A 12,098-nucleotide genomic window follows, 5' to 3' on the forward strand; every position below is an offset into this window, starting at 1 on the left:
GATTTCTTTAATTTGCTAATATCTAATCTGTATTGTTTATAAATGTACTTACTCTTGTCCTCTCTATTTCCTTCAAGGCAACAGTGAAATTTACAAAGATATTTGATCACACCTATACTTTTTAATTCTATAATCTCCTAGATTTGTGGGGTTTTTTTTCTTTTTCAAAAGTTGGTTTTAATAATTTAATGAGTATCTTTGGCATACCTCCTGAATCCTGATATGCCTGCTAAAATTTTTATCTTGGTTTCATATCTAAATAATGTAACTGGCTATGAAATGATAAAGTGAAAGTTCTTAAATAACTTAAAAATAATGATTTATTTTTTCTTGTTTTTAGTGTTTCTTTTGAAGCCTGGTGTTAGTCTGGTTCCTTTTCCTTTGTAGGTTCTTTGCTCTTTTTCACTGAACTCCTTAAGAATTTTCTTTTGTCTTTGATATTCATCAATCTCATTAATATGTTTGGGATAGAGTAAAGATTCTCATATTGCTTTAAATCTTAGAAATTTATCATTTTCATTTCTTAAGATAATCTCCCCCTTCTCTGCCAGCTTTTGCTACTTTTGTCATCCATATCTCAGATTTTCTATTTTCTGTCTTTCATGCTACCTTCTGGGAGAACTTTTCAACCTCATGGACTTTTTTCTTCAGTTGAATTTATCCTGTTTATCCTATTTATTGGTTATTTTAGTTACTGTATTTTCCATACTTAACATTCCCACTGTTTTAGATTTTTTTGGTCTTGTTTCCTATTATCTTTCCTCATCTCTAAATATATTTATATTCTTGTTTAAATTCTTAGTCTGTCTAAATGCTGCTTCAGCTAATAATTATTTTACTCTTTCATAGAAATTATACTCTTGAAGTCTAGTTATTTTGGCCTTTGAGCTCAGGAGCACTGGGCAGTATACAGTTAATAATGGCTATTTAGGTGAGAAATCAAGGTCAGACTGTGGTATGTGACAGTTCCATGGAGTTTAAGAAGGGGGCAAGATGAGCCTAAGCAGAGGTCTCAATGCCAGGCAGTTTTCCTGGTGTGCTTTGGGAGGAGATAAGCCTCTTTGGTTGTTTAATTCATTTTACCAGAATAGATAATGTGGAGGAATGAATGCTTGAGGGCTCTGAGCTAGTCAAGGTTTCATCAGCTCTTCATGTTATTCTAGGAACCTTGACATTGGGGTCTTGTGAAGGGGACAGACATTGATTGTTGCAAGGCTAGACCCGAACTTAAAAAGTTTGTTTGCAACGATGCCTTGTTTTAACTTGTCCTCACTGCTGCCTACTGTGGTTATCCCTTCCATTCATTCTCCAGGTTGTAGCTCACCCTATACCAAGGACAGCTTTAAATCTTATTTTGCTTATGGGTGTGTGTGTGTGTCTGAAATAGTTGTTTCCTTCTTGGTTCTACAGTTTCTGGGGTTGGTTTTAGGGGTTGGGGGGTTGGGCAGGGGAAGCCAAAAGCTCTTACTAGTTCCCCCACCTTAATAGAACATTGTTTTTTATTTTTAATTGTGAGAAAAGAAGTTGAGATCTTTAGGTGTTTTGTTTTTTGTTTCTAATAATCATAATAATTATTTGGTTTATAAAAATTTTATCTGTGGCAGCATATTTTAACCTGGACTTTGTATGTGATACATCGATTCCCTAAAGTTAGGTGAATTTTGAGTGTGAACATTTTTGGGTGGTAGAAGGGTTTATAAGTTTAATCATTCTTCAAGGGACTTAAAACTTACTGTATATAACCTTTTAAAAAATCAGTGCCCCGTAATGAGTTATATGATGTATGTATGGATTATATTTCAACAAAGCTGTTGTGTAAAAAAACCCTCTTCCTAATATATTACATTCTTATGTAATTTCAAATTCCAAATTAAATATGAAAACTAAAATAGAAAATAATGGTGTAGGATATCGTCTTTTCCTCTAATATACATATTCTCTCCTCCTCCTTTTTCATAATAACTGATACAGGTGAGATATATGTCAAAAAAAAACAAAAAAAAAGAAAGAAAAATCCAAGCAACCATCGTTAGAGTTAAATGGTCAGTCCATGACTTATAATTTGATAAGCTGTTTGTATTTTACTTTTGAGATACCAGCAATGACAAGTCCAACACTGAACTTGATTACACTTTGAGGGTTGACAATGTGATTTACATTTAATGTGATTTACATTTTCTTGTTAGTATACTTTGGTTAAATTTCTACTTTTTAAATATTCTATGGTCAAGGGGTCAATATATTTATGTCTATTTTGGATTTTAATTACTTTGAATATACCTGTCATTCACTAACTGTTGTGCTTCAGTTTCAATATGACAAAGGAAGTGTGACTTCTGTTTTCCTGTGATGCTGTGTAACCGGTTTCTAACCTTTCAGCTTGCCTAGGGTAGTTAAAAGACGAGTGAATGCTCTCAAAAACCTTCAAGTTAAATGTGCACAGATAGAAGCCAAATTCTATGAGGAAGTTCATGATCTTGAAAGGAAGTATGCTGCTCTCTATCAGCCTCTATTTGACAAGGTAAATGTTTTCTACTGCTTTGTTTAATTTATCTAACATTCTAGAAAACCAGCGCTGGAAATATAAACAAACTTGCAAGTGGTTAGTCTTTAGACCTCTCACTGAAATGGTTATTAGAGGTACTTGGGAAGCTATCAATAGCACATAAGGTTGTGATATACGTTAATTAAATCTATAGGAGTCCTTAATAAGAAACTACTAGTTTTGAGCTTGGATGCCAGTGTTTTCATGCAAGCCCTTTTTTTTAATCATTTTAGCGATTTGAGATTATTAATGCAATTTATGAACCTACGGAAGAAGAATGTGAATGGAAACCAGATGAAGAAGACGAAATTTCTGTAAGTATCAACTTTTAATGTGCTTTTAGGTGATAAAAATCTTAAGAGTTTTGTCAAAAGTGTTAGCATTTGGTGATAGGCTATAACAGTATATAATCAGTGGTGTTATTATACCTAAGAAATGTTTTCTTTTTTTTTGTAAGATTAATAGTATAGATAAGCCAGTGCTTAACCTAGTACCATCTACCCAATATCATTTTTTTATCTTTTTTACAGTATTTAAGTATTAATAATATTTAAGGTTTATAAATTCATAAAACTTTTCCTTTGAACTTCATGATGACAGGCATAGGATTTTTCCCATTTTTCAAGTGAAGAAATAAAGGCTTTTAAGTGACTCAACCACAAAGAATAATGGCAGAACTGTGACACAGCTTCAGTGCTGTGTTACATGGCCCGGTTCTGTAGCATTGTTATTTAATGTCGGTTGATTAAGAGAATATAATATTTTGATTAAGAACACCATAGGATGAGGCATTGGACAAAGTTAAGTTAATCTTCCTTTTGCTTTTCCTGTTTATTTAAGTCTTCCTTTTTCATAAAGGTTTTCATTTTTTTTTTTTTTCTCTATAATGGTTTTTCTTATAGTTCTTGGTCCTAGTGATTCTTTTTGGTGGGGTGTGATAGCAGTAATTCTGATGAAAATAAGGTTTGGTATGGGTAACAGCAGTGTTTACACAATGAGATACAAACTTCTTTGGCTGAAAATTATAATTGGTGATCTGTGGGTTTCTGGGTTTCTATATTTTTTGCCACTGCATGTAAGTTAAGATTTACAAGATTTTATCAAGAAGTCTAATCCATGCATTCAATAATGTTTGCTGTCATTTATCAAGGAGGAGCTAAAAGAAAAGGCCAAGATTGAAGAGGAGAAAAAGGATGAAGAAAAAGAAGATCCCAAAGGAATTCCTGAATTTTGGTTGACTGTTTTTAAGAATGTTGACTTGCTCAGTGATATGGTTCAGGTAATTTTATTCATTAAAACACCCATTTACCTCAATGGGAAACTTTTGAAATTTAAATAGCTGTGATGACTGTTCTCTTCAGTGTTGCCCTTTCTAAAATGATTGCTTACTTTTGAAACAGCTAGTATCTGTAGGAGGATGATTACAGCTTTGATTAATATAATCAAATAAATTATAGTTATTTTCAAAAATTAGATAATAAAATGGTTCCATTGATAATTATTCATTATTAACTGATGTTTTCTCATAGCCCTGTGCCTTTTGTCTTTACATGCTTAGGATAGGGAAGACAATCTTAGTTTTCAATTGCTCGGCTCCCAAAAAGAGCTTTTCAATCTGAAACCAAACTATTCCACGAGAAATTTACATTTTAAAAGAATACTATAAAGACGTTTAACTCACAGTTGTCATATTTCTTTGTGAAACCATCACAGATGTCACTTTCTTTGGGAAACTGCCTCTCCAGTATTTCTTGAGCCACTACCATCTGCATTGTAGTACCTGTTGCCCTATCTTGTAATTATTAGAAGTTACATTGAGATAAATAAATGATCTCAACACAATTACTGCTTATTGCATTTCTACTTTAGCAAAGTAGAAAAGAATCAGGCAGGAGGAAAGGAACAAGCAGCTGGAAAATGCAGCAATTACAATCAGGAAACATTTTTAAAGCAAATATAAAAACCAGCAAAGACTTGGCTTTATGTTTGTTAGCCCATTCAGCCTAATAATGATATAGTTCTACTTGGTCACTTTTTTTCTACTAGTGACAGTAGACCCATAGTAAAAACTAACTTCAGTATAAGCCATAATCTGGAAACTAAGTCTGAAAGTTATCATTATTATATAAAACTTTACTAAAAATATATTGTCTCAGCTACTGTCTGTAGTAACAGAATACAAACCCTAAATGCCATGTTAGATACTAATTTTTATTATTTTTTAATTTCAAGGAACATGATGAACCTATTCTGAAGCACTTGAAAGATATTAAAGTGAAGTTTTCAGATGCCGGCCAGCCAATGGTAAAAGAACTTTGAAATATTTATGATTTTATAACAGGTGCTTACAGGTAGATAAATAATCCTTTTTAAAAAGAGTGACCATTCAGTGGTTAGGGATAGAGATGATAGGAAATTGATACTTGGTACTGTTTTCATTGTAGTAAATAAGTATTTATATGTTACTAATTATGGCACAATATTTATTCATTTTCCTCTCTCTGAACATAAACTATTTTTGAAATACAATCCTTGATCCTGGGTTAAAGTGGATAAAAATAATGGCAAGGGAATAAGAAAAAGTAAATACTTATTCTGTATTAAAGGGCATGTGCCTGGAAATCACATAAAACAGATAATGTTAGAGGGCTTCTACTTCCCGATGAGTAGGGGGAGTAGATCAGCTAACAACCTATTCCCCAAACCACCAGTATTTTATATCAGCTGTGGGCAAAGCTACTATAGGTAAAGGCTGTAGATTTTTAAGGTTGGGCTTTTTCTTTGTCAGGCTCAGGTTCTAGTCTACTATTAAGCCCTCTTCATGGGGTAAGTAGGGAGGGAGACTTGGTCAGTTACAATGTGCCCATCCTATTGTGTACACATGTTACACATCACTTTACAAATTACTATTACTTTAGTTGTAAATGGAAATTAAACTTTATTAGTTAATTTCTACTTCTTTTTGCTTTTAACATAATTTGGGGTTAGAGTAGGAAAAACATGATAATGTTTTTCTGAATCTTATATATGCTTTTAAAAAACCACAGATTAAGCTTTATTTACCAAAGCATTGGCAAAATTTATTTTGTAGGTATTTAACTAATTTTTCTTTTCTTTTCTTTTAAAGAGTTTTGTCTTAGAATTTCACTTTGAACCCAATGAATATTTCACAAATGAAGTGTTGACAAAGACATATAGGATGAGGTCAGAACCAGATGATTCTGATCCCTTTTCTTTTGATGGACCAGAAATTATGGGTTGTACAGGGTGAGTTTAATTTTACTACTTAGACAGAATGTTGTATCAGTTTTTGTTGTACTTACATTTGTGCACACTTGTTATTTTCAGTTACATATATGCACAGTCTGTCTCCAGAGATTTTGGTAAAATGTTCTCTGAGAAGTGCTTAATCATTTTCCTACACTTCTCCTCAGACCCATGACTATAACATATATTATTGCAAAGGAGTGCCTCTTTAAATTTATTATACTGTGTGTTTGTGCTAATTGTAAATATGTTTATTTAAAAAATTTGTTTAGAAATAAAATTTTCCCCTTTACACTGCTACAGAAAACATATGAGCCAATTTCCCCCTCTAAAATTTTGAAAGCTAAATATAACATTTACTTCTAAAAATTTAGCAATTAAAAATGTGCTAAATGTGATGGAAGGTTTTTCTCCTTTGTTTTGCAAGGTGCCAGATAGACTGGAAAAAAGGAAAGAATGTCACTTTGAAAACCATTAAGAAGAAGCAGAAACATAAGGGACGTGGGACAGTTCGTACTGTGACTAAAACAGTTTCCAATGACTCTTTCTTTAATTTTTTTGCGCCTCCTGAGGGTAAGTACTATTTTAGTTTGGTTATTAATGGTGGTTTTATAATAAGCTTTATTTAATTTCTTATTCATTTGAATTTCTCTTCTCTGTTTTTATAGTTCCTGAGAGTGGAGATCTGGTAAGTTGAGTTGTTATTTATTGTTTACTGTGTTAAAGCACTAGTCAGTCCTCAAAAGTGGAGAGGGGATGGTCATTGCTAGTATTGTGTTCTGAGGCCTGCATGCACTGGATAGGCCTTTATGGATCTGAAAAATTGTTCCATTCAAAGTGATGTTACTGCCTCTATTGAGAGACAGTGAAATAAAAAGTTAGATTTTCTTTTGATACTTGTAAATGTTTCTCTGAAGGATTTAACTTTTCAAAACTATTTTTATCCTTAATGAAACCAAAATGTATTCAATTTATACTATTTACTCAATTCCTAGCCATATTATGATTAGGTTTGTGGCATATACCTTTCCTGTGTCTTATTACAATAGAAATATGGTTGTATATTGTAGCCATATATGTTTAGGTTATATGTGGCATATAACAAAAAATTATAAAATGTACCTACCATGTAGCCTGGACTGACGAACCGCCTCAAAAATGGTCTGTACAGGCAGGGTGGGCCAGGTGTGTTTTGAATTTGTTTTTCTCTTGGTCAGATTTTTGGATTTAAATTAACTGAAAGAGTTTAACTAGTTTTATACATATATAGAATTAGAAATTATATTAATTTGAATACTTCTGTATTGGAATCATCTTGGCTAAGGCTTAGATCAGATCTGCAAAAGGCAAATATTTCAGTCTGAAAAGATTAATAACTGGCTTAGTTCAAAATACCTTTTACAGGATAAAAAATGAGAGTATAAAGCAGTGTGTAAATTTTAGGTAAGAATTATTTTGAGTATTAAGATAGAGCTTCATATTTTTTCATGTCAGTGGATGGGTTAAAGCTTATGTTCAAGTTCTTTTTTTTTTCTTTTTGAGACAGAGTCTCACTTTGTTGCCCAGGCTAGAGTGAGTGGCATGGCATCAGCCTGGCTCACAGCAACCTCAATCTCCGGGGCTCAGCGATCCTACTGCCTCAGCCTCCCGAGTAGCTGGGACTACAGGCATGCGCCACCATGCCCGGCTAATTTTTTTGTATATATATTTTTAGTTGGTCAATTAATTTATTTCTATTTTTGGTAGAGACGAGGTCTCGCTCAGGCTGGTTTCGAACTCCTGACCTTGAGCAATCCGCCCGCCTCGGCCTCCCAAAGTGCTAGGATTACAGGCGTGAGCCACCACGCCCGGCCAAGTTCTTTTTCTTAGTTTGTTACTAAATATCGATGGTGACAAAACAGTCTTGAAAACCTCTACCTCGTGATGTGAATTTCTTCCTTTAAAATTCACTTCTCTCCCCTTTTTGTACTTTTTAATTTTTTAGATTATGTTGGATGACACAGTAAAGGTTCATGGAATTCACAGATGGTGTACTCATTGTTTAGTATTCAGAACCATTTCTGTGTTGTGCTTTGCCATTAAATGGAAATTGTAGATTGAGTTTATTGTTATTATCATTTGGCATTAAGTAGACTTAAAACTGTACAGCAACTTGAAAGTGTAGTTTAGGAAATATGAAGTGATCCTCTGTGGTCTTTTATGTTCTTCTATTTGCCAAATACTTGATGTTGTTATTAATGAAAGCCTGGGATTCTTTTTTGGGTTTTTTTTTTTTTTTTTTTGAGACAGGGTATCTCTGTTGGCCTAGACTATAGTACAGTGGCATTATCATAACTAACTGCAACCTCAAACTCCTGGGCTTAAGCCATCTTCTTGCCTCAGCCTCCTGAGTAGCTGGGACTACAGGCATGTGCCACCAGGCCTGGCTAATTTTTTTGTTTTTTTGTAGATGGGAGATTTGCTAACTCTTGGGCTCAAGTGATCCTCCCATCTCGGCCTCCCAAGTGCTGGGATTATAGGCGTGAGCCATTGTGCCTGGCCCTGAGATTCTAAGTATTGCTCCATTTGGTGTTTTCAATAATAATTTAAAAGGAAAATTGCAGTCATGTAACAAATTTGCTTTTATATTGTATTGTATAAGTCATAAAAAACTAACCAGTTCTAGTTTTTATTTCTCCACATGTATGTAGTATGTACACTGGCCTGCTGACTTGCTTTTTATAAAAAACTTGTAAAACTAGGGTACATAGATGACTTCTTGATCACATGCATATAGGCTAATTTAAAAATGACAAAGTAAAAAGGTTGGGTTTCTTCTCTTCATCATATGATTTAAACCAAAAAGTCTCACATATGCCAAGTTAAATAACAGAATTATTCATAAGTTTTGTGCTTTTATCTTCCTTTTAAAAACAGGATGATGACGCTGAAGCTATCCTTGCTGCGGACTTTGAAATCGGTCACTTTTTACGTGAACGTATAATCCCAAGATCAGTGTTATACTTCACTGGAGAAGCTATTGAAGATGATGACGATGATGTGAGTGAGTTTGAATTCTGAAAAGAAATAATTTGCTGAGGGTACAGTAATCAGAGTTATAAGAGGTTAGAATTAATTTTTAAAAAGCAGGACATAGAATAATTCAAAATTAGGCTAATCACTGACTATATATATATATATATATATATATATCTTTACTGAGTTTGAAGTAGGTCTTCTTAGAATCTTTGGATTCATTTATCTTAGTTTTAAATTTTCTGCTAATAGGAAGATTATTCTGAGTTAGTGTAACTTTTGTTTGGTTAATGTTGTAGGTCTATTATGCTCTCACCTTTGACCATACAGAACTAGGACATTTTTTTAGTGCTTTAACATTTATTAGGAGGCATAGAATTTTTTTTATCCAAGGGAATATTAAGTAATGATTAAAGAAACCTTAGGTTGTCCTTTAAAATGTTTTAGATATCCTTATTGCTAAATGGTAATTGTTAGAATAGGTTTTTTGTAATCAGTTACTTTATGGGAAAGTATTATTTCTCTTTTTAGATATTAGTTTATAAAGTGGTGCATGTTACTAATGCCATTCTCAAATGCATATTCACTCACACTTACACTGTTTTTCTTTTCAGTATGATGAAGAAGGTGAAGAAGCGGATGAGGTAATGTTTACCAAATGAGCAAATAATTCTCTGTGTTTAACACATTGAGAAGTGAATTGATTGATTTATGTATTCCTTTGCTATAATCATTATTCTGTGATTTGGGATAAAAACATTTTGGAAAATATGATTTTAGAATTCTTCAGCCAATCAATGTATGTATAAGGTTTCAATAAATAAATTGCAAAACTCAGCAACTTTTTTTATTTCAAATAATTTTGTTCTGCTGCAGGGTTATCAGCTCTTTGAAGAAGTCAAAAGCTGCAGTAAACTTTTTCAACGTTGGCTGCAGTAAACATTTTCAATAAAAGCTGTTTGGAATGTCTCAAGTTGTGTTGGGAAATTTTTCATATTAGAAGCTTTCAGATTAAATTGTTATCACCGAAGTCTGTAATATGAAAATCTGTTGATCCCTAGAGTAATTTGTATTAAATTTTCCGTACATTATAAGCCAATTTATCCTACTATGTACCTACTTCATGGATGCATTTTGAACTTTAATATAGGAAGGGGAAGAAGAAGGAGATGAGGAAAATGATCCAGACTATGACCCGAAGGTGAGCAAAATTAGTGCTGCTTTCTATTAAATATAAGGCAGGCTAAAGTAAGAGTTGGTATTTCTGAATATAGTTTAGTTTTTTCCATTAAAAGTCTTCAATACAGCCCATTGACTGGATAATATTTTTTTTCTTTTTCCAATCCCGTTGGCATATTGAACAGTACACATAATATCAATGGACCTTTCCTAAGAAACATTGTTTTGGATCTGACTGTATTTTTTATAGTTTCAGGCTAAGTAAATGCTAGGATTCTATTTTATTGGCACATTGTCTTGGGCATTTTTTTCTTTTTAACAGTTTTTAAGCATTAAAGAAAGTTGATTGGTTGGGTTCTTAGTCTGTTTTTCCTCCAAAGGAAAGCTTATAAACAAATGTCAGTTTTTAAAAGATCTGAATGCAGGAAGAGTTTGGGAACTAGGCTAGGGAGCAGTGCTGTTAAATTCTTTCAGCCACCTCTATTCCTCAGTCCTTTAGAGTCCCAGTCTATTATTCCTGGGAATTTGTCATATCAGAGTTAGTTGAGGTCTTCATCTTCCACAAAGTATGTAGTATATCATCATGATTCATTTAAAACATCAGTTTTCTCTTTAGTGCATTCATTCATTCGCTTAATACAATAAAATATTCAGATGATGATTTAACTTGGCAAGTAGGAAAGGGTAATTTATTAATAAAAACAAATTAAATATTCTAGCAGGTGTGAATTACTCTTACTAGCTAAATATGAATGGAATTATTATCTTTGAATAATTGATCTATAAAAAGGCAAAACTTATTGATAATATGACTAACATAAATTGCTTGGTAATTTTATTTTTTAAAGATTTTGGAATAGTGTGTCATTTTATGGAGTTAATTTAACAATGTAAAATTTGGACTTTAGGATTTCAGTGACTTGCTAATATGTGAATAAATAATTTGCCATCCTTGTCTATGTCCTATACCATTTCTTTAATTTGGTGAAATCTTTAACAAAACAGATACTATGATAATTAAGGTAGTTAACTACTATTGAAAAATTCACTGAAGCAGGTAGAAGAAGATAGATTGACTTGTTGTTTTCCTTTAACAGAAGGATCAAAACCCAGCAGAGTGCAAGCAGCAGTGAAGCAGGATGTATGTGGCCTTGAGGATTATCTGCACTGTAATAGCCTAAACACAACTATTATTTACTTACAGCCTTATGTTTTTGTATTTTCTTGGTAGACTCAGTAATTTTTTTTTAAAGAACAGGAACTGATATTTAAAGACCAATTTGTTCTACCTAGCATTTTAACTATGGTTTTTCTGCCAGGTATGTTGAAGGCACAAATTATTTCACGCATGTTCATTCATTGCTACATAGTTTGGTTCTTCTGGAATATTTTCATCATGTAGCTATTGGGGTACAGCTATTAAAATTAATAACTGTTAAATGAAACATGTTTTTTCCCCTAATTTTTTCCTCGAAGAACCAAAGTATTTCTTTAGCTGTTAGTTGAATGAGGTTAAGTCCGCTTGCATTGGCCATGCCTTTCATTACTTTGTTATAGAAATGCAGTGACATAAACTTAAGACAATTCATCATTAAAAAATAATTTTGGCGAATCAACTATATGGTTAAGAATTTCCAGTAAGACCATACCCGATAACTGTTAGGTTGTTACTGGATTTTTATATTTTAGGTGGCATAGTTAACTATAAAGAAACTTAACTCATAATACAGTTATGAGTTTTATTCACCTCACCACAGGGAGGTGAATAAAAAGTTTTATTCACCTCACCACAGGGAGGTGAATAAAACCTAGGCTTTCCAAAAGTTAGCCTGATATTATTTAACTGTACTTTTAAATTTAACCTCCATTAACTAAGTATCTTTTTTTTGTGGTAGGGTCTGCCTTCTGCTTCCCTGGAAAGGATGAATTTACATCTTTTGTCAAGCCTATTTCAAGTTTTTTGTTGTTGGTTGGTTGTTTGCTTGTTTTTGTTTTTGCAGCCTAAAATAAAATTGTCAAATACACTTTTAGTTCTTAAAAGATAATGTCTTAATTTTGTACTAATTCAGGTAGAAGCAGAGGCCTAGTTTGA

At 32.8% G+C, this 12,098-nt stretch overlaps 1 protein-coding gene across 9 annotated transcripts in view; it reads left to right on the forward strand.

The window, feature by feature from the left end:
- The window catches only part of NAP1L1 (nucleosome assembly protein 1 like 1), a 30,731-nt gene extending 18,701 nt beyond the window's left edge, over positions 1–12,030 (forward strand). For 6 of the 9 annotated variants that reach the window (XM_020287972.2, XM_012750376.3, XM_012750378.3 and 3 more), the window contains 11 exons: positions 2,380–2,521; positions 2,779–2,859; positions 3,696–3,824; positions 4,778–4,849; positions 5,673–5,812; positions 6,240–6,385; positions 6,481–6,500; positions 8,729–8,851; positions 9,442–9,471; positions 9,978–10,028; positions 11,104–12,030. In XM_020287972.2, the coding sequence (XP_020143561.1) occupies positions 2,380–2,521; positions 2,779–2,859; positions 3,696–3,824; positions 4,778–4,849; positions 5,673–5,812; positions 6,240–6,385; positions 6,481–6,500; positions 8,729–8,851; positions 9,442–9,471; positions 9,978–10,028; positions 11,104–11,139 (970 nt within the window). In that variant the 3' untranslated portion in view covers positions 11,140–12,030. Of the gene's footprint in view, positions 1–2,379; positions 2,522–2,778; positions 2,860–3,695; positions 3,825–4,777; positions 4,850–5,672; positions 5,813–6,239; positions 6,386–6,480; positions 6,501–8,728; positions 8,852–9,441; positions 9,472–9,703; positions 9,797–9,977; positions 10,029–11,103 lie in introns of those variants that run through there. The other 3 variants (XM_012750375.2, XM_076007156.1, XM_012750377.2) reach the window with 3 other exon arrangements.
- Positions 12,031–12,098: the final 68 nt, after the last annotated feature.

Source organism: Microcebus murinus, chromosome 10 (genome assembly GCF_040939455.1).
Source record: "Microcebus murinus isolate Inina chromosome 10, M.murinus_Inina_mat1.0, whole genome shotgun sequence".
NCBI lineage: Eukaryota > Metazoa > Chordata > Mammalia > Primates > Cheirogaleidae > Microcebus > Microcebus murinus.